The sequence below is a fragment of the Mytilus edulis genome, chromosome 5 (genome assembly GCF_963676685.1).
Source record: "Mytilus edulis chromosome 5, xbMytEdul2.2, whole genome shotgun sequence".
Classification (NCBI taxonomy): Eukaryota; Metazoa; Mollusca; class Bivalvia; order Mytilida; family Mytilidae; genus Mytilus; species Mytilus edulis.
The window spans coordinates 18,093,399-18,117,508 of record NC_092348.1 but is presented as its reverse complement, the minus strand read 5'-3'; the positions used below and the strand labels follow the sequence as shown (position 1 = coordinate 18,117,508).

Below are 24,110 nucleotides of genomic sequence, written 5' to 3'. Positions count from 1 at the left end.
TCTAACTTCAAAGTTAACCTATATATTTATATTAGAGGCGGTTTTTATGAACACAAAGATTAGCTCAGAATAGATTTAGAATTATAGAAGAAATGTTACAAAAAAATGTCGGAAGAGGTACAGAAAGTATAGAATTAATTTTTCTACATAATTATGAAGCCATCATTTTTTTCTCTAATACAATAATTTCAGTGACCACCAGGCTGTTGATTTTACAGCTGGTTTTTGCAGCCTTTCTAGTTGAAAACAATGAAAGTTCAGCTTCGTTCGCGCTCTCGCCCAATACGGAGTTTACTGACTTTGTTATTTCGTATTATGTCACTAGCACACTGTACAACTTATGATATTTGTTCAAATGTTGGCATTGGTTAAAGACACCATATCAACATACCAATAGTAATGTCATTTACATTTTCCAATCTGTTAAATAATATTTAACCAGACCATTTAGAACTTCACTATATTTTCACACAAAAAAAGTTTACATTCTGCAATCCAATATTAAGTATTCAAATGAAATTTGAAACATTCCTTTCCTTTTATTTTAATTTAAATAAAATTGATAATCATGTATGATCAGTCAAAGACAATCTGCAAAAAGGTGGGAAAGAAATAAGTGATTATCTGTTCAGTTAGTGGTATAAAGGAAAAAGGGAAATATTGTATCAATTCGTAACACAAGAACTCTACACTCACTTTCATTACTTAAGCAATGTGCTTACAGTTGTATCATGGGTTTTATAATGTGAGAAATAAAGATATATTTATGTCATATGATTTCAAGAGCTATACTAATCACCAGATATTATATGACATAGATGTAAGAAACTATCGGCCACGGAACGGCTTTAAATAATGAGCAAAACCACTATACCGTATAATAATCTATGAAAGGCACTGCTATGCTAAATTTTAAACGAATTCAAACAAGTAAACCTACGGTCCGAAGTTTATACAATACAAAATACGAAAACCAGATATGATACCCAGCATCAAACGACAACCATTTAAATATTAGCTCCTTACTTTGGACAGGTGTGTACAGAATGTGGCGGGGTGAAACCTGTTTGCGTCACAATACATTTTTATCTAAGAATTAACTTTGAATTTTATAGTGTTCTAAAGAAAAAACAAAACAACTACAACAATACATTGAGTTTTTTATAACTTACTTGAAAGGAGACACTGATACATTGTAGCAGAATACATGATTTTTTTAGGGTGCATACTTACACCAGGAGATTGTCTAAAAGATTGTGGCGAGGGAACTCAAAAGTTTCCGGCACTCTGTTTTCTTCCGCTGTGAGGTGGCCGAAGTTAAAACGAGGGGTCTCGTAGTTAAGGTCACTGCATACGGGGAAAGTCGGCGAATTAGTGTCTGGGAAGCTTATAATTAATATCGGTACATTTATGAAGATTTTGATAATGTAAAGGATTTTCTTTTTTTTTAAATCACGACAACTTCTTTTAGAGTCAAACTTAGCCATTCAAGTATATAAAACATCTCTTACTTTTTTCTGAAGTTTGAAGTTTTATATAACTTTAATGACGATGTATTAAAACAAAACTCAACAAAAAAGAACCTAATGGAAATGTTGAACTGTTGACTGGCACGTAAGGGGTGATATCTGCTGCTCACAAGGGTAAGCATACCATGCTCCATTTGTGGCTGTCAATGCTTTGCTCATGTATAAGTATACATATAGTACACATATTCCATCTGATATGAACTTTTTTCTTCTAAATTATGGCTTTGGCCCTTGATGACAGTGGCAAATTAGAACATTTTCATGTTTTTGGTGAAGGTATAGTTTACAATATCATATGTAGTTGTTATTGTTTTGAATGTTTTTTTTTTTATGGTACTTGTGTTAAGGCTATAATTATGTCATAGATGTTTCAATATATCTTGTCAACACTGCTGTTGGGGGACTTCCACCATAAAGTGGTTTAGATGGCAGGTTTTCCCTTTCTTTGGCGGGGTTCTTGATGCTCAGTCTTAAATTTTCTGTATTCAGCTTTTTTGACTTGTTACTAACTTTTTTTTGCAAAAGCTTTCTCAGTTTGCCTTTGTCTTATTATTTTGTTTTAATCCCTTTGGTATCTTATCGACCTCTCTATAACCAACGTTATCACATTTTAATAAACAGAATGTCATTTGCTCTGTATTGAAGGCTGGTTACCTATAGTTGCCTATTGTATTATTTTGAGCGCACAATATATTATTTTAAGCTCACAATATTTTCAAATTATGCGCAGAATGTATTTTTTTGTGTGCACAATTAACTTTTTTCTTTGCATGTACCTAACGGGGCTACGTAGTTGAATAACCAGGAATACATCAACATTATATTTAGAATAGAATCATTAAATCGGAATCTACTCATTACTATGACATTGATCTACGTTAATTAATTACTGCAAATGACCAATAAAGCAATAATTGTCTTAATTGTTACCGTAACATGTCAAAAAGATTACTGTAACATGTACATTAGCTAAATATAGATAACTGTAACCATGGAAAATCCCACTTTGATTTTTCACTTAAAGGATAATTGAACTTGTTTAGATATCAACCAGATACATATTTATCCACTGGATAACTTTGATCGGCCGGTTAACTCTGAACCACCGGTTAAATCTGAACCGCTGGTTAACTTCACCGCCGGTTAACCAAACCGCCGGTTAATTGAACCGCCGGTTACCATATCTATATAAATAGGGTGCAAACATTAATCCACCATTCTGCCTCTGATGAAGGTCCTTTTTGGACCGAAACCGGTCAGGCTATGAAACATCACCAGGCGCTGTTTATTATGTGTATTGGTATATATACTATACTTTTATGCTTCTACATTTTCTCACTGATACACATAGTTAATATGACTTCTACTAACGAAAGCTCCATTTGGAGTTAATGTGTTTAGAGACCACTTATGTCAGTACACCTTTCCTATATTTCCTATTGGTTTTTCACTGACCACGGAGCTCTAAGCGTAAGCCTAGCGGTTACCTGAAATTGCTGTATATATGCAATACCTACATTACAAACTTAAGGTGTTGAAAACTTTTTAACACTGAGGATTAATATTCGTCTACCTTTAATCTTTAAAGGAGTACACTAAAGGCTTAAATGAAGCATTCTCAATACGATCCCCCCCTAAACCAAATGTTGTTTGGTTAGGGGGAGGGGGTAATAGTTTTGACTTGATGTTTTGGCGTATAACAAGCTAAAACGTCAAGAATGCATGACTACCATGAAATACTATTATTAGACTTGATATTTAGGTGTATCATAAGCCAAAGATCAAGACTGCATGACAACAATGAATTACTATTTCAAGACTTGATATTCAGGTGTATCATAAGCCTGAGATCAAGACTGCATGACTACTAGGAAGTACTATTTCAAGACTTGATATTTAGGTGTATCATTAGCCAAATATCAAGATCACATGACTACCATGAAATACTATTCAAAGACTTGATCTTTAGGTGTATCATAAGCCAAAGATCAAGACTAAATTATTACCATGTACTTCTTAAATTATTAAAACACCCTTTACCCAATGTTAAAGCCCAAATCTGGTTATATCAACAGGTCACATGTTTACTGTATAATGTCAAAATGTTTACCGTAACATGTCAAAAAGATTACTGTAACATGTACATTAGCTAAATATAGATAACTGTAACCATGGAAAATCCCACTTGGATTTTTCACTGAAAGGATAATTGAACTTGTTTAGATATCAACCAGATACATATTTATCCACTGGATAACTTTGATCGGCCGGTTAACTCTGAACCGCCGGTTTAATCTGAACCGCCGGTTAACCATATCTATATAAATAGGGTGCAAACATTAATCCACCATTTTGCCTCTGATGAAGGTCCTTTTTGGACCGAAACCGGTCAGTCTATGAAACATCACCAGGCGCTGTTAATTATGTGTATTGGTATATATACTATACTTTTATGCTTTTACATTTTTCTCACTGATACACATAGTTAATATGGCTTCTACTAATGAAAGCTCCATTTGGAGTTAATGTGTTTAGAGACCATTTATTTTAGTACACCTTTTCTATATTGCCCAATAATTGTCTTCTGATTAATGTGGGTTTATTCCAGTTTAGAAATAAAATAATATAACTAAGAAAAGGACTTTTAACAATTATACTTTTCAGTTTATTTAAACTGTAATCAATATAATAAAGTAATATCCGAAGATAACTTATGAAATATTATAATTTATAATGGCATAATCGTTATATAATAGTCCTATATTATCATCTTATAAAGCATTAATTCTCATAGAATAACGGCGAAATTACTAATAACGCGTGACCGATATACTCTTCCGTAATAATCATATTTTTTTTTACAACTATATATTTGTAATTCATAATTTTTCATTTAAAGTCCATATTAATTATAAAGATTAACTTCAAAATTTACAAATGCACCAAACTAAAGGTCACTATAAAGTGTCTTTTGTTATATAAAAAACTACACTACTATATAAACATACCTGATAATACAAACAACACATTCTAGAATCCTGCAAACTAATAGAACTTCACATGTAAACCAGATGTAGAAGTAACGGTCTAATCCAGCTTTCTTAACCATCATTTTTTGAAAAATAAAGGAAAAAACCTCAAAGTATCTTGACCAAAAGAGAACATGTAATTACAATATTCTAATTACATATAATTAACTACACCAATAAAAAAAGTTTAGTATAACAGAGAAACACCAAAATAACTTGTGTTGCAAATAAAATCAATTAAATTGTTGTTATATTGAATAATCAATTTACTAAAAGTCAATAAAAAAACATCATAAAAACCCCATTGTAAATATCTAGAAACTTACTCTACCAAACTAAAACTAACACTTAATATACTTGGGCGCAAGTTTTCGTAATATTTTGACCACCGAATGTCCGCAATCAAACCAATAACCTCGAAACAAAAGGTCGCCCTGGATGAACACGCGAACTCACAAAACGTTTACCGAGCAATAATTGTAAATCTCTTAAAGAACATTTATCCTTTTGCAACCAATTTTCAACCAAACCAAACATTTCCTTTAACCTGTCCTTAGAAATAGATAGAGTACAACTTATTGTATCAAAGAGTATACCAAGAAAAACCACAGAAGGAGAAGGAAGAACAGCTTTTTCTAGAGACTTTCTCAAACCACAGTTGTCAAATACTTCACCCAAAATAGCATACGCATCAGAAGTGTTTTCTTTTACGTCACAGCCCTCTAGATCATCAAGACATTTAAAAATTTGTAAACCATAACGAGCGCCCAATATAAAACTTACCGCATTAGTCACCTTTTGGCAAATATATGCAGCTGACCTTAAGCCCATTGACAATACCTGATAAAAAAGATATGATTATTCCAAGAAAATCCAACCAAATGCCAATCATCAGGATATATTGGAATCTGTGTATAAGCACGCTTTAAATCCCTCTAAAAGCACAAAGAACCAGAACCTTTCTTTCTTATCCACTCCACCAAAGAGTCAAATGAAGGATTGATTAGAAACCTTGATAGGATTACACAAATAATTTATTCATATCTCAGACAGTGTATACCTTCAAATTCCTTCACATTTAGTTATAAATTAAGACGAATAATCTCCTTTATTCCTAAAATTCGTTTAGTTAATACTAAACATTAGCCAAATCGAAAAAAAAACACAAAGTACAAAAAAAGAAGCTGTATGTGATATTGTAAATTTCAGTTAAAATTGTAAAACTTTCGTGGAACATTAATGCTCGGTAAATAGCTAGTTGCTAGGTGCTACCTAATCTGAAGATATTACCGTTCTTCATCAGCCTTCAAATGAATCATTGGTTCAATACAACTACATCCACTTATTAAGTTCTAGGCGTATCAAAGTCTTATAGGTTGGATTTATGGAAATATAGACAATGCAATTTCAAATAAGAATTCCCTTTACGGCTAAAACTATGCCACTTTTACGTAAAAAAATTCATCCTAGAATGGAAAGTTGATATGCACTAAGTTTTTATTCAAAGATCAAAACATAGGGCTGCGCGGCATATTTTCAACATTTATATGTTTCGAACGTCGAAGAGTTAAATTTATAATACAATTCTGCAACACCCCTCCCTTCACTTTATGTCTTACTCAGAATTCAATTCCGCCGCCTACCATGTGCATTTATACTGGTAACGATCCCAAGTTATGTCTCTATGAAACGAAACATAGAGATCATATCTGGGAACCAGTACGTAAACAAAACAAAATATCTATGAATATTGTATATCTTCCCAAAAGAGGCGTAGTTTATGAAACAGCTGTACTTACAAAGTGCAACCTATAAAACTGTTTTCAACTTTAATCTGAACTGATATGCTGCAAGAAGATTGATTTAACTGTTCATCGTTCTGGTTGGTTTTAAGGGGTGCACAAAAACCTTATAAGGCAGAATTAAAATGAGTGATTGCAACTTTCTCAATACAACCATACTTATTGCCACTCGACCGTTTTAGTCATTTGAACAAACCGACATGTACCAAAATATTGTATTAAAAAGGAAAATCACAAAAAGACGGAACTTAGAGGAAAATCAATTGGGAAAGTCCATAACGACATGGCAAAATCAAAATACAAAACGTAATGTATGTGTGTGTTAAGTTTGGCTGCTGGTATGATTATAAAATTTTGGAAATGTTAAATTTAAAAGTAAATTATCTCCCTTGTATATAGCTCTGATTTCTTGTCCTGATTTAGCCTTTGTCTATACACAAAAATCTATCAATTTATACTTAATCCTCTTAGTACTGAATCATTGTTATTCCATATAAGTATTAGTTTATTATAAGGGGTGTTTCTATATACAGTGAGACCTGTTAAAAAAGCACAGCCAGATCGGACACATGCTTTTTATCACAGGTTTAATCTATATATAATTTCCTTACAAAGGGACATAAAATTAAAAGTCTTTGAACATAGGTTTCTACTTAATACAGGTGGTTTCTTAAACAGATTTCACTGTAAATGAATTTAATTGAGAATCAAACAGGTTTTCTTCTGAAGAAAATGTTAGAGAAAGTCATATTTACGGCGCAAAACGTTACGTGCAACTTTAAGAAAAGGAAATTATTGTGCTTTCACATGTACATGTGTAAATATGGTAAAAGTTTTAGGTTTAATTGGTTTTGGTATAAATTTTGCCATTAAAACATGGTCTTTTATTATTTATCGGAATATATAATTTTTTACTTCGGTAACAATGCGATTAAATTGTCTTGAAAATTGTCTTGAAAAACTAACGGCCCCCGTAAAATCCAACCACGTCACATATTTACCTCATTAAATAACAGTTATTGTATACAGGGTCATCTATAGCTAATGGATCGAAACAATTTACGCGACGCTTAATTTCTGTAATTATTCTAATCAGGTACACTCGGAAATTGTATGTTAAAAGCTTTCTTTATAGGAACAATAGCTTAAAGATATGAAAAAAATAATAGAATATGATTTAGTTTGGTTCAATCATAAATAAATTAATGAAGTAATAATTCGCTTTTAGTACTATCCAATTTGGTTCAATTTTGTCAAAATAATAAAAAGAAAACATCGCTGATGAATTATTCATTTGCAAGTGAATAATTCGACCTCATTGAATCCGTGATCATGTGAACCAATTATCTAGAGATTAGTTATGCATGTTTTAGTCGTGTTCAGTCATTTAAAGGAAAATCATGTCAGCATTGAAAGTGAAAAAAGGTGAACATTTTCGTTGACTGATTCGATCCCCCCAAAAAATCATTCCTATACAGGCTTAAACGTAATTATCCTATGTTAAACACGAAATAAAACAGACATAGAAAAATCCAATTGCACGAGGTCGCTATCTATTTAAATTTAAATTTATGTTTATATCGGCTTATATCACCACCTGCCGTCTTCGGAGGTCATCTCGATAGTTAATTATATGGCGTCTAGACTTAAATATACACGAAACTCTGATAAATATAATCGAGTACATGAATTGTTAACTGTTTATTTAAGACTGGATATACCGTTTATTATGTTATCAATCAAATATTAGAATTAGTGTCAAATTGGTGAACATGATTTTGACTGCGAATGCTCCTTTAAAATAAACTTTACAAACAACTCGGATGCACTATCTAAATCATACCAGTTCAAAAGAAAGCAGGTTATCCGTAACGTTTTGTTTGAAAGAGAGAAAAACAGGAAAGTCACGTCATCATTAATAAATGATTCGGTCAACGTTTCAGTAGAACTCCCTTGACATCTAACGCTTATGTTTTATGAATGATCTAGTCAATATTTACTATTTCTAAATGACACTGCATTGAATTGTCCATATCATTACATTTTAATTATTTAAAAAATGAACTGTATCTGATCATCACGTTACTTTATAAATTAAACAGCAGAGGCGGTTTCATATACTGGAGAAAATTATTATTTCAGCATGGATCTTAGAATAGAAGATACAGTTATTTTCATACTTTCAATATTTTCTTTTCGTGCAGATAGCTGTAAGTACATCAGATTATTTAATTTTATTTTTTCAATTATTGAATAATAATAATAATAAAAACAATCATCGCATTTGGTGCGTGTTTGTCGCTAACCAAGATGCAAAATAAAAGAAAAGAGTTAACTACCAAATTATATATTTTTGTGCTCTAAAACATTGGAGTGTGGAGTTGAGAATAAAGTTGTTTTACATTAGGTCTTAGCTTATTCAAATTAATTTAACATTTGTTGCAAATGTTTTGCAATTAGACGTATTTCTGTTCTTCAAATTGGACTCTTGCATACCAAAAATGATATTACGACTTATAAGACTGAACCTAAACAGTGGCACATTTCCAATCCTTGGGTTTATAATTGGTTAATAAATGTTCGTACGCATACTACTATGTTAAACAAGCATAATCAAAAGATATATATTTTTGTACGTATGCTCCACAGGCAGTTTCATTTTTTAACACTGTATACGTACCATGGTTGTTATAATAAAACCTAATTGTATTGACACTAAATTGGCGAAGAAATCTCAAAGATATTTGCCATAAGAAATATATAATCAATGCAACTCACAGTTTTAATTTCTTTGTCTCTTTTCATGCATTTCTTGATAAAAACTTCTAGCAAAATAAATTAGATTAGATAGGAATCAACATATATTGTTATTTTCTGTTTCGCTTTAAAACAAATTCAGGCGGGTATGATGAACATTTTTTTATATAATTATATGCATTTCCTTCCTTTTGGTAGAATTTACCACTAATTTAACAAATACAACTTTATATATTAAAATGATAGTTTGTGTACCTAAATAATGGTAAATAAGGATCATTGATAAACATATTTTCGAAAGTTGCATTTCACCCTAAGATCATCAGAAACCTACAAACGACTGTGCTATTCACATAGTCATACCACAATGTATAAGCGTAAACTGAAATGCTCAGAGGTTCTTTATGAATACGAAGATATTAATGATATTTTACGACTGGATTTGGCAGCCTTTCTACTTGAAAACATTTAAAGTTCGGCTTCTTTCGCGCTCTTGACCAATATGTAATTTACTGGCCTTGTTGATATCGTATTATTTCACTAGCTCAATGTACGATTCATAGTATGTTTTCATTGGTTGAAGACACCATGTTAGCATACCAATGGTAATGTTAATGTTATTAACATTTTTTAATCTGTTAAATAATAATTTACCAGACTATTTAGAACTTTACTATTTTTTCACAAACAAACAAAAGAACTGTTTACAATAAGAAGTTTTCAAATGAAATTTCAAACATTCATTTCCTACTATTTTGAGATAATCTACTATGATCAGTCAAAGACAAATCTGCAGAAAGGTGGGAAAGAAATAAGTTGTTATCAGTTCAGTAAGTGTTATAATGGAAAAGGGAAATATTGTTACAGTATTAATTCGTAACACAAGAACTCAATATCTTTACCTCAGCAATGTACTTAGTTGTATCGTGGGTTTTATTAGAAATAAAGATAGAACGGCTTCAAATAATGAGCAGAACCACTATACCGTATGATAATCTATGAAAGGCACTGCTATGCTAAATTGTAAACAAATCAAACGAGTAAAACCTACGGTCCGATGTATGTACAAAACAATGAACGAAAACCAAATATGATACACAGCAACAAACGACAACCATTTTATTATTAGTTCCTGACTTGAAACAGGTAGGTACAGAATTTGGCGGGATGAAACATGTTTGCGGACACAATATATTTTGAGCTCAGAATCAACTTTGAACTTTATAGTGTTCTAAAGAAAGACAAATCAATAACAGCAACACATTTTGTTTCTTTTTACTTACTTAAAAAGAGAGACTGATAAATTGTAGCAGAACACATGACCAACAATCTTCAACCAAATATGTTGAAAATGATCGATACATCCTCAAACATCGTATTCTATAGATTGAACAAGATAAAACCGATTTTATTTGTAGCGTCCAAAATTGAACTTGAACCAGGAGATTGTTCAAATTATTGTGGACATGGAACTCAAATGGTTCATGCACGCTACACTTTTTATGGGGCTGTAATATTTGAGACGGATGTTAGATTTCCATGCACAAGCTATACAGGGTGTACAGGTATATCAATACAATATCTTAATTCAAAAGATTTTTGGTTTATTTTATAAAATACTGGTTTAGTTTAATAATTTGTTTGTTTGCTTTGTAATGTATTTAGCAGTGGAACGATAGGAGGGAACAATGCTGCTTGTTCTCACATCTTGGACAAGGACAACATATCACAAACAGTATTACGTAAAATAAAACTAACATATAATGTCTATTAAAAGTTATCATATATTTTAATTTACTACCACCTGCAACCTTTTTGTTTGATTTCAAAATTGTTCTTTCTTGTTCTCACTTCTCAAAAGTAATCTTCACCAGCACATAGAATATCTTATTATCCATTAATAAACTCACTATAGAAAACAGGATTGGAAAATTAAAAAAGGCAAAACAAAGTACGAAGTTGAAGAGCATTGAGGTCCAAAATTCTTAACCCCCTTATAACCTGTAGTTATGCTTATGAAATTATATATCAAATTGAACATGTCTGCTTGAATGCTACATTAAATCTTGGTCTCTGTTTAAGTCTTTATCAGAGTCTCAAATCAAAAGATTTTCATCAAACGCGTTAAATTATGGAACATTTTATTCATATCAGTAGTGTAAAAATGAGCAAATCAACATTTTTATCAAATAATTTTAAACCTAAATTTCTGCATAGTTGGGCAAAACTCTCATCTTTACACTACTGATGTCAAAATGAAATTTGAAACATTCATTTCCTATTATTTTAATTTAAATAAAATTGATAATCATCTATGATCAGTCAAAGACAATCTGCAAAAAGGTGGAAAAGAAATAAGTTATTATCTGTTCAGTTAGTGTAGGACAAGGGGATACATTGAATTAATTCGTAACACAAGAACTCTACACTCACTATCATTACTTCACTAATGTACTTACTTGTATTAGGTTTTATAATGTGAGAACAAAAGATATATTTATGTAATATGATTGCAAGAGCCTACTAATCACAAGTTATCAAATGATATAGATGTGAGAAACTATCGGTCACGGAACGGCTTTGAATAATGAGCAAAACCACTATACCGTATAATCAGCTATGAAAGGCACTGCTTTGCTAAATTGAAAATGAATCAAACGAGTAAACCTACGGTCTGACGTATGTACAAAACAATGAACAAAAACCAAATATGATACACAGCAACAAACGACAACCATTTAATTATAAGCTCCTTACTTTGAACAGGTATGTACAGAATGTGGTTTGGTTAAACAAGTTTGCGGACACAATATATTTTGAGCTCAGAATCAACTTTGAATTTTATAGTGTTATAAAGAAAGACAAATCAATAACAGAAACACATTGTGTTTCTTTTTACCTACTTAAAAAGAGAGACTGATAAATTGTAGCAGAATACATGATTTAAGGTGGCTCGGGCGTATTCGAAGTTTCTATCAGAAGTGCCGTATTTTTGGTTATTTTATTCTTTAAAGAAAATGATTCAAATTGGTCCAAAAAAAATATGGGGTCACGGACCATTTAAGCTCAATATTTTACTTTTAAACAGGTATGTAAAAGGGACCATTTTTCAATGAAATGATAGGGGAAATAGAGTTGTTGACATATTTTTTTCGGAATATCAAAAAAACGTTCTATGACAATTGGTCCAAAACTGTTATATGAAAAGCTGGAATATAGCTTCAAAGAATGAGCCAATAAAAAACATAAGTCACCGATAAGGAAAAAAAAATATTTTACCTTAAAACCCAAATTTTGGCGGGAAAATTGTGAAAATTGGTGAAATGTCATTTTGACCCTTTACAAATACCGATAATAACGAAAATATTCTATTAGTTACATAACTACAATGATTTGACATTTCTAATCAATCAAAATATTAAAAAAAATAATATAGAATTTACGACAAATACTTTTGTAATTCATGCGTGAAATTATGCGCAGTCGAATAGTCTCGAGCCACCTTAACCAACAATTTTCAACCCAAATATGTTCAAAATGATCAATACATCCTCAAACACCGTATTCTATAAATTGAACAAGATGAAATTGATTTTATTTGTAGGGTGGAGACTTGAACAAAGAGATTGTTCAAATAATTGTGGCGAGGGAACTCAAACGTTTAAAGCACACCACTTTCTATTAAGCGAGGAATTTCAAAAACCGTGCACAAGCTATACAGGGTGTACAGGTACATCAATACAATATATGAATTCAAAAGTTGTTTGGTTGACTTGTTAAAATACTGGTTTAGTTTAATGATTTGTCTGTTTGCTATGTAATGCATTTAGCAGTGGAACGATAGGACGGAACAATGATGCTTGCTCTCAAATCTCAGACATGGACAACATATCACAAACAGTATTAAGTAGTATAAAACTAACATATACTGTCATGTAAAATTTATCATATATTTTAATTTACTAAAATCTGCAACCTTATTGTTTGATGTCAAATTAGTTCTGTCTTGTACTACCCTCTCAAAAGTAGTCTTTACCAGCACATAGAATATCTTATTATCCATTAATAAACTCACTATAGAAACCAGGATTGGAAAATTAAAAAAGGCAAAACAAAGTACGAAGTTGAAGAGCATTGAGGTCCAAAATTCTTAACCCCTTTATAACCTGTAGTTATGCTAATGAACTTAAATATCAAATTGAACATGTCTGCTTGAATGCTACATTAAATTCTGGTCTCTGTTTTGATCTTTATCACAGTCTCAAAAGATTTTCATCAAAAGAGTTAAATTGTAGAACATTTTAGTCATGTCAGTAGTGTAAAAATGAGAGTTCTTTATATATTTATTGTTATAGGCTTTTTACCCTTTTCAACGAATATATTCATTTTTTTATTATTTTACCTAGGTTTCTGCATGTCCATCAAATCAACATTTTTATCAAATAATTTTAAATCTAAAATTCTGCATAGTGGAGCAGAACTCTCATTTTAAGACTACTTATGTCAATATGAAGTAGCAATCCAACAATAGAATGTTATCCAAAAATCATGTACGGGTGTATTGTTGAAGGCTATGTATGTTTACATTAAAGTGTACGACAGCAGGTAGCGTATCAGTAACTACAGACATTTCTTTTTTTGGAATACCGATACAAGTAGTTTAACCCCAGCACAGTTTTAAATGACTATCCCGAGTCAGGAACCTCATCAGTGGTTCTCTAATGTTGTATTTTTATTTAGCGGGGATAACCGAAAGTGAGCAACTAGAGATCACTGTACGGTCTTCGGCAATGTGCAAAACTCATTCTGTATCGTAAAATGAAACTCCTTTGATATCAACGTACAAATGATTCATTTTACAGTGTATTTGATGTATAAGTGGTATGATGTCATTGTATGATATGTAACGAAAACAGTTTTTCTTTTATTATTACTAGAAACTCTGTTCAACCTGTATCGATGTCCCTGTTCAAACAATTACCCTGCATAATATGTCTCCTTTTAAAATTTATAAAGACAAAAAAATCTGTTAAATTTCAATGCAATTTTAGGAAAACAAATGTTAGACAATTTTCATTTCATGAGCGGTAAAATATCGTTCACTCAATAACAAGTTTATGGTGAGATGTTTAGATGAGATCATACAAAGATCTATTATGTATTGTATATTTCAGCTTCGGATTATAAATGTTGATATTTGTAGACACAGGTAAAATTTGCTCACGTGAATATCACATGAATCTCACATGAGATTCACCTCAAACGAGCTTATACATGAAATTCAAATGAATTTTTTTATGTGAATGTCCCGTAAATTGAGATTCACATGAATTTCAGGTGTTTGGGATAACTACCAAATTTACTCCTGGTATCAATGATGAGTTTATTTACCAAAACAAAATTTGGTATTTTTCATGATTTTGCATTACTTTATTATAAAAATTCACGTGAATTTCACGTGGAATTCCACGTGAGATTTACATGAGATTCACATTAAACTCACATGAACTGATTTCATGTATTTCACGGATACGCTCGTTTGAGGTGAAATTCACAGATTCATATGAATTTAAATTAACGTGAAATTGATGTCAGTGCAATTGCCTGACTGTGTGTAGGATAGTTATAAAGACAACTGCCAGATTATCTAGTTTCGAAGTGCGAAGGTAAAAGCTGACTAAACAGAAGTGTTTGCTTGTCTTGTGATATATGGTCATTTCATAATTTGAATTTGTTGTCTGATAAGTGAGCACTAAAAATAGAATTGTAAGTTTATATGTTTACATTTTTATCTGTCCAACTGGTTAATTCTATAAATAGGATATCTCTTATGATATTGGTATAGTACAAAGTCATTCGGAGTTTGATGATAATGTACAAAAAGTTTTAATAAGACACCCTGGGATACAGTACATTTATATTAATATATTGAAGGGCATTGGGGAGACTGGAAACCATTTGGTGAATGTTCTACTTCTTGTGACGGAGGTCAACAGCTATTTACAAGAACGTGTAACCATGATAACTCATTACCAGGCCATTTGTCTGTTGATTGTGATGGTGAAAATAGTGAATATAGACCATGCAACATAGGTGGATGTCCAGGTATGAAGCTACATTGTATTTACAATTGCCAGTGTCATCATCTTGTGAACAATAATAAATTAAGAAGATGTGGTATGATTTCAAATAAGAAAACACTTTTTCGATACAAAATGACGTTGAAGTATGCACATATATGTCACCGCACGGCCTTCAACAATGATTAAGAATAATATCTCAAAGCATGCTATAAAAGGCCCGAAAGAACAAATGAACAAAACCAAAGGCTTAAATTAACGGCTCAGTGAATGCATAAAAAAATAAACGAAAAACAAAGATGAAATCCAGCCACAAATAAAACCCACTGAATTACAGTTTATTTGTACATGATTAACAATACTGAGAGGAGTGAAAAATGAAATAGATACTATAATTGTTGATACATCTTAATCTATTAGTTTCATTGAAGTCGTAAACCCTACATACTCATGCATTTACGATAAAGTAAGTGTTTCTGATCAAGAGAGAATATATTTAGGGACTTTATGTGATGTTTTGTTTGAAAAACATTTTAGAAGTCGAACATTTTAAACCATATAATTCGAATACAAAAAAAGCAAAATACCAGACAACACTGCTGTAAAAAAAGAGAGAATGGGATTTCCCAAAGATCGAATACGAAAGATGATTCCATACAAAATGAATCGAATTATTTCCACTACAAATGAAACAGATGTAAGAAATACCAAACTCAAGACCTTTAATCATGTACAAATAAACTGCATTTCAGTGATGATTTTACAATGTTTGCACTTTTTGGGTTTATAAGATATCTCCTTTTTCTTATGTAGAAAATGGTAGATTAAACCTGGTTTTATAGCTAGTGTAACCTCTCACTTGCATGATAGCCGGATAACAGGCGTGCTGTCTGCCTACTCTAAGAACTGGTTAAACCGTCGATAATTTGATTGAAAATCTCCAGACAATTATTTGAATAAAATTCCTCATACTGTTGATAATCGTTTATCTCTTTTTGTAAACAATTCAGAAAATACCTGTACCAGGGTCCATAAAATCCCTAATTATTAAAATAAAAATTAAAGTCCACTTATCGCGAAAAGTAAAATCACAAAAATACTGAACTATGAGGAAAACTCAAAACGGAAAGTCTCTAATCAAATGGCTAAATTAAAAGCTCAAACACATCAAACGAATGTATAATAACTATCATATTCCTGACTTGGTACAGGCATGTTCTTATTTAGAAAATTGCGGATTAAACCCGATTTTAAAGCTAGCTAAACCTTTCACTTGTATGACAGTCGCATCAAATTCCTTTACTTCGACAATAATGCACGAACAAAACAAACAAACATAATAGGTAAAATTATCTCAAACAGGGGTACATTGTGTTATAATCTCAATCACCACAACAACAAACAAACATGCAACAAAGAAGCACAAAAAGATTTGACTAGTAAACTAATTAGAAACGGTATTTCACATCCTAAATTTAACGGTCATATAAATCCACCATTTTCTACATAAGAAAATGTCTGTACCAAGTCAGGAATACTACAGTTGTTATCCATTCGTTTGATGTGTTTGAGATTTTTTATTTAAGTCATTTGATTAGGGACTTTCCGTTTTGAATTTTCCTCGGAGTTCAGTATTTTTCTGATTTTACTTTTTTGTACGAAAAGTGCAGAAATCACTATGTGATCCGTGTAAATATATCGAACCTTTCAACAAACTTATTAGTAAAGGTTATCTCTAATGTTTAATTAGATGTTTGAATATTGTTAACATCTGCACTTACGTTTGTGTCATCAACAAATTAGAACATAACTAAATGTGTATTCTTTTCGAAAGGTTTGGGGGATGTTTGAATACACATTCATGTTAATTTTTTTTAAATAGAGATGATAGATAAATCAATAGATAAAAGAAAAAATAACGTGGAGAGGTTCATGGGTGATTCCCGTCTCTTAGTGTGTGTTTTTATATTGATTAGACCGTTGGTTTTCCTGTTTAAATAATTTTACATTAGTTATTTCGGGTCCCTTTATAGCTTGCTGTTCGGTATGAGTCAATGCTTAGTAGTTTAACCTATAATTGTTATTTGTTATTTGTTGAGACTCAGTGATTGTTAACACTCATCATATATATATCCGCCTTTAATTTTAGTATCAACTCGATAACACCCGTGGAATCGCGGGTCCGTAACTGAATTAAAGAATTTTTGCTTTATTTTTAGCCTAAATTCGTATTGTCATCTGACAAAGTCATGCCGATTGTAATGTGCAATTTGCTCTGCTTTCAAAATCGTTCTGTTTGAATCTGTTCAGGTTTACTAACTACAATAAACGTTTATGCTAAATTTAGTTTGTTTAACTTATTTATCAAAATCTATAGTGGTATTGATATGGAAGCAAATTGACTTCCGCTTGTTAAAAAGTGTACTTTCGGGTATCACATATATATAAATCACCTACTGGAAGAATTCGAGGTTTATCTAATAGAAGATAGAGTTACTGAAGGTAACAGGTAACAATACAATCAGAAACCACGTGTGGCATATGTACTATTGGTATCGGTATCGGATTTGATATGGAACTTGTTAATCTTTGGTATTATTAATTGATTTGAAAACAAAAGAGCTCGGAATTGATTTTTAAACAATACCAATATCCCATATAAGAGATACAGTTCAATTCTTTGACTCTCATCGTTTTTAAGTTGATTTACTTTTTCAATACCTGTTATAAGGTTAAATCCTAACGATCCTACTGAAGGTCGATACTTTTATTTTGGCATTGTATAAGTCAAGTTTTCTTTAAATGTCAAAACATTCCTTCGATGTTATATTTTATGATAAAAATAAAAATGTACACATTCTAATGTACCAATTGTTCAATCTTAGAATAAAACTTTAAAAAAAATGTTCCATTAATTGATGATGATTAAAATACTTGTAGGATCATGGAACTGCTGGGAGGATGATGGTCACTGCTCAACATCTTGTGACAATGGGACACAAATAAGGCGCCGACGCTGCGATAATCCAGCGCCAACAAATGATGGAGATGAATGTCCCGGTGACAATGTTACGTACGTTCAATGTAACATCAAAGAGTGTCCAGGTATATATCAAAACTTGATTCGCTAAGAAACAGTTTTATTTAAAGTGAAAATAAAATAATAAGTTGGTTTCAATATTGACTTATTATTGAACTTTCACTGACTGATAAACAAACGATAACATTTTATTCGAAAATAAAGAAAATATGCATTTGCATCAACCTTAATTCTCTAGAATAAACAGTTCTTTTAAGCGGCATTTTTGTCAGCAACTACAAATCATAGCTTCTTGATAGTTTGTATCAACTATAATATTGGTAATTTATCAAGTATGACACAATTTCGCCTCCCAGTATCCACTTTGCGTTTTGTGCATACATCTATAAGACATTAGTGCAAATAGTAGTCGAGTAAACTTTTATGTGATGGCCACATACAACTCGAAACAGCGTGTGGTACATTTATATCATTAAGTAAATTTTGAACTTCTAATTCAAGAAGGCAAGATTCTTGATATCTGAAGTTTTGTCTTGTTAGCTTTAAAGACGGTGCCTCTGTTTTCATGTATTGTATTCAACTAAATAATCATATTTCAATGCAATTACCATTTTGCAACATTAAACTTATTTTTAGGACTAAATTACTTGTGGAAAGTGATATTATCTGCCTATCAAGTCGTGAACATATCAGTTCGTTACCCTTTGCTCCATCACATGTTTTATCCCGTATATTATCCTAAACTTTATAAGAGTATCACAGTTTTTGTTTTGGATGCACCAATAAAATTTCACTCTAATAAATGGATGTTTATGATATATATCATATGTTTGAATGAATGCTAGAAGATTATTATATTGTTCATTAATGAATATTAGGATAGTCCTGTACCAAGTCAGAAATATGACAGTTGTTTTTCATTCGTTTGATGTGTTTGAGATTTTGATTTTGCCATTTGATCCCTTATTTTTGTCATTTTTACCTATTATGTCCGTTTGTTTTGTTGTAAATATAATGGAATTGTTTGCCATACAAGTGAAAGGTTTAGCTAGCTTTAAAACCAGGTTTAATTCACCTTTTTCTACATACGAAAGTGCCTGTACCAAGTCAGGAATATCACAGTTGTTTTCCATTTGTTTTATGTGTATGAACTTTTGAATTTGCTATTAGATAAGGGACTTCCTGTTTTGAATTTACCTTGGAGTTCGGTATTTTTGTTATTTTACTTTTTAGATGTATACTACAATTGTTATCAGCCTGAAACCAATTATACAAGGTACATTTTTTTTATTTAGTGTACAAATGGGGACATTTGAAAGAGCTAAACCTAACAAAGGATGATCTTAAAGAAATGATGAAGGAAGAGCTGAACGAAATGAAGAGCAACTTAACAATCGACTCGAAAAACATCTCTGCTTCTATCAGGAAACGCATATCAGCACGTGACGACAGAACGTCTGCTGCATCTGTAGGTTATGTAGGTGTCGCTCTGTTGGTTATCCCATTGGTAATGATTATTTGTGTGGACGCGCCACGTGTTTTCGCTGTTGTAGCAATTATTTACAGAAAGGTTTGTAAATGCAAGTCAGTGAAAATAGCAAATGCTTATTGAAAAATATTGAGGCAAATGTTGTTTTTTTACTATTTTTGACTTCAGGAAGAATCTAAAATCACTGTGATTGGAACTCATATCAGAGATTCATCATTTGCACGATTTTCTCGTGCAGAAATCAATAACAATAAGAAATCAAAAGTGTAGACATTTATTATCAGATACTGAATATGAATTGTATGTATAATCTTAAAATAACAAAAATATTTTTCACGAAGCAGACCATTCTATTGCAAGAAATTCAGGTCAGTAATAATTAGATAATAATTAGAACTACTGTATTCATATGTTTCATGGTATATGTTTTTTTACAGATCTTCTAATATTAGGACATGTTGTCCCATTGTGATTTCCAATGTCTTTAATCAAATAGTTTGTCAAAAACCTAACTCATGTAATTTAAAATGATAAATTCTAACATGAATGTAAACCTTATTATCAAACTTCAGTTTTTTTTAGTACATTTTTGTCAACAGTCATTTCTACTCTTTCCAAGTCAATGTTTAACAGAATGTGCTAAATTCGCCTCAGTGTTTACAGTTTTTTGGGGGCTTGATGTCCTCCTTTTTGCATGAGTTATTTCAATAATGGTATAAATAAATTTGCATCTTTAACTGGCAACATTCCATAAGAGTTAACTGTGATCTAGAAATATGGTCATCCGTGGTCTTCCCCGTCCTCTTGTAAACGTGACGCGCACATTATGCTGTGCGGGATATATAAATGCTCAGCTATGTCCGATCAGGATTGATACGGTACGTTCAATGCCTAGTAGGGGCTGCTATGTCATGGTATTGGATTTGTTTTTTAATATCAGTTCCAAATTAAAAAATCATTCTGGAATTGAGTTTCAACAGAAAGAAATATTACTGTATTCGTTCCACACGGAGTAAAGAGAACTGATAATTATTCCAATAGAAACATATATAACAGCATTGTTTATAACAAAGTTCCAGGAGGAACTTCTGCTGGGAGAAAAAAATACGATGATACTACAAACGTAAAACAACCATTACAACACCCCTCTGAAAGATCCTTATAAACCCTGTTGCAAGGCTACCTTTTTGTTTCGTTCTGATTGTGCATGAACTGTTTGACCCTAAACTCAGTAAAATAAAATAAAAAAACGTATACATACATTGGTTATATTTTTCGTTGTCCTTTGATACTATAAAACAGAGCAATGTATTATATTTCCAATAGATGCTAGTTTTTTCATGTAAATCGTATCTTCAAGAACATTTTCCCCAATCAATTCCTCTTACAGAATTAAATTACCTTTGTGGTAATTTCTAATTTCGTTATACTTCAATTTTTAGGCCCATTTAGGCACATCACCATTTAAACATTTTCATATATCTTTTTTTTTGTATTTGGACATGGTACTGTTTTGTTAACGTTTACCCCACATATCTTTTATTGTAAGTCAAACTTTGACAAAGATATTTGACAACATAGGATTTAAACAAATTATTTTGTTGTTCATGGGAGATGAAGATTATTTTGAATTCTATTTTGAGTTGTATATGTAATTTGTTGTATGGGCTCCGTCTTGTAATGATTGTATCATTTATTTCTATTGTGCACCTTTAATATATACTTTGAAAGATGTAATTTGTTTTGTGTGCTCCTTATGATAATGATTGTATCTTTTGTTGATATTGTGAACCTTTCATATACACTTTAAAACATGCAATGTGTTGTTTATGATCCTTCCTTAAATGTTCTCATTGTGCACCTTTCATTTTCACCTTTATATGATGTTTATATCACTATGTTGATGAGATATTGAAGACTGTGATTTCATGTCAATCATTCTATGAAAGATGGCCGAGTCTTTTATTTTAGCTTTTGGACCAATGCTGCTTAATTGATAAACTGGAGTATTACACAATTTTACGAACAACATCATAAAATGGTTGTCCGTCACTGAATACCTGTTTATAGACGAAAACGTGTTCAACATGTCCTAGTAACTATCATGTCTTTGTTTCTTTTTTTTATGAATATCGTTGAATGTAATTCACCACAGCTTTTTTTTATAATTGAACAATACGAGTGCCTGTATGGATTTATCGGTCCAGACAAGCTGATTTCAGCAATATGTGTTTGTGAGGTTCGTGATCCTATTTTAATTAGGTTTGCTGTTTCGTATGTCGTGGCATTGTTTTATTCGTTTTGATGTTGTGTCACCGATAACGATTTTTATAAGATTGAATTTTTCACATATTGATATTGTAGTTTTCTCAACTACACACCAAGTAAGTTGTACCTTTTCTGGATTATTAAGTTATAAAATGATATCAAAATAGTCAGATTTCCATTGATAATCACAAGGTAATCACATGATAACTTGTTTTTGTTTGGGTTTTTTTAAAATAGAAGAGATGCGTTATACACATGTAGTAATAACTTTAAAACGTACAATAGAGCATTCTAGCTGCCAGATATGTTTATTTCTAGTTTCTGGGTTTGTGCACTTAATCCGAATTTCATATATTGAAAAGAGTGAATCCTTCGAAACAATTACTGGTATGAAACTAAAGGGTTCATGTAAACTAGATTATAAAATTATGTCGGACTAAATAAACCATTTATCAAATGTTCAAGATCCTGTCACCTACAGCTAATCCAAAAAAAAGTAGTGGAAAACTATTTTTTAATCTAAGCACATTATTATGGTGACAGGCGCAATTTAGCTGAAACAGTATACATATGCTCTTGTAGTATCATTTTTATCCAGTTACAGTATGCTGAAAAAAGTTGTTTCGGGCGGAGGTGATATGATTTGCAATATTTAATTTTACCGGATTACCTGTATTTTTATTAAACATAATTGAGTTTTGAATTTATCTGTACATATCATTTTGAATAAAGCAATATTTAGAACTCATTGTTTTGTCCTCCAATTGTTCGAGTAATAACGACATTTCGACACATTAAAAAAAAACGGAACGAAAAATGGGACTAACTTAATACTTATTTCAAATAAAACAAAAAACAATGTATATATCTATCTACAAACAATATTCAGATCAGAATTGTAAAACGTGAAAAATTTGTCTATGCTCTCCAAATTGACAGTTTATCTTTTATATCCAAAGAACTCATATTAAACAATTATCAAATCTGATTGAAGATATATTTCATTTTCAATTTTTGTGTGGAATACAACTTGAAATAGATATATTATTCCAAGAGATAAACAAAGCCTATTATGATTTTCAGCCTTCTCAATTTTTCAAAATTAGAGTGTTGTTTCACAGTGTGTAAATGTCAAAGGCCATAATTTGAACAATAAATAATCATATTCTCACGTTGTTTAAAGTCTATATGAGGAGCTTAATTTGCATGCGTTCAATGAAAGTCCTTGTAAGGGAATGGCCTTGATTATCTTCTTTTCATTGTCCCTCATACCGATACAAACGAGTTGAGGTTTAATGTTTAGTGTGTCTGACCCTGTGCTCAATGTTTTGGGCATTTTGCATATTTCTAAACTCGTTATCTATGCACGTATCCAGTGTGTTATTTTAGATTTTGATGAAAGAGAGGCTAAAGATACCAAAGGAACATTCAAACTCATAAGTCGAAAACAAAATGACAACGCCATGGCTGAAAAAAAAATGATGATGATGATGATAATGATGATGATTATGGAACGCAAACACTGTCTTGTTATGACCATTTTCATTATATGATGTGCATTTACCTTTATATGATGTGCAATTGTCATTATATGATGTGCAAACACCTTTATATGATGTGCAAATATCCCTATACGATGTGCAAACATCCTTATATGATTTACAAACATCATTATATGATGTGCAAACAGCATAATATGATGTGCATATATACTTATATGATGTGCATATATACTTATATGATGTGCATATATACTTATATGATGTGCTTATATACTTATATGATGCGCAAACATACTTACATGATGTGCAAACATTTTTATATGACGTGAAAACATTCTTATTTGATGTGCAAATGCACTTATATTATGTGCAAAGATCCTTATATGATGTGCAAATATACTTATATCATGTGCAAATATACGTATATGATGTGTATATATCCTTATATAATGTGCAGTAACCATTATATTATGTGCAAATATTTTTATATGATGTGGTTGTGTCATTATATTATGTGCTTGTAATCTTATATTATGTGGTTTGGTTTACTTCATTTTATGATGTCGAAACGTCATTATATGATGTGCTTTCATCGTCCTTATGGTCAATGAACA

General features: G+C 31.4%; 2 protein-coding genes across 2 annotated transcripts in view; both read left to right on the top strand.

The window, feature by feature from the left end:
- LOC139523131 (mitochondrial inner membrane m-AAA protease component paraplegin-like) overlaps positions 1 to 24,110 on the top strand; it is a 133,005-nt gene that overhangs the window by 53,424 nt on the left and 55,471 nt on the right. The gene's annotated exons all lie outside the window — the stretch shown is intronic.
- LOC139522580 (semaphorin-5B-like) lies at positions 1,748 to 22,461 on the top strand. Its single transcript, XM_071316046.1, has 4 exons — positions 1,748 to 1,805; positions 15,052 to 15,222; positions 18,138 to 18,302; positions 19,533 to 22,461. Exons 1-4 carry the CDS (start codon positions 1,748 to 1,750, stop codon positions 19,847 to 19,849), a joined length of 711 nt encoding a protein of 236 aa, XP_071172147.1. The 3' UTR covers positions 19,850 to 22,461.

Coding starts and splice junctions, on each gene's coding strand:
- LOC139522580 (XM_071316046.1), top strand. CDS start 1,748: ATGGCTTTGGCCCTTGATGACAGTGGCAAATTAGAACATTTTCATGTT. Junction 15,223..18,137: donor CAACATAGGTGGATGTCCAG/GTATGAAGCTAC, acceptor AAATACTTGTAG/GATCATGGAACTGCTGGGAG. Junction 18,303..19,532: donor TAACATCAAAGAGTGTCCAG/GTATATATCAAA, acceptor TTTTTTATTTAG/TGTACAAATGGGGACATTTG.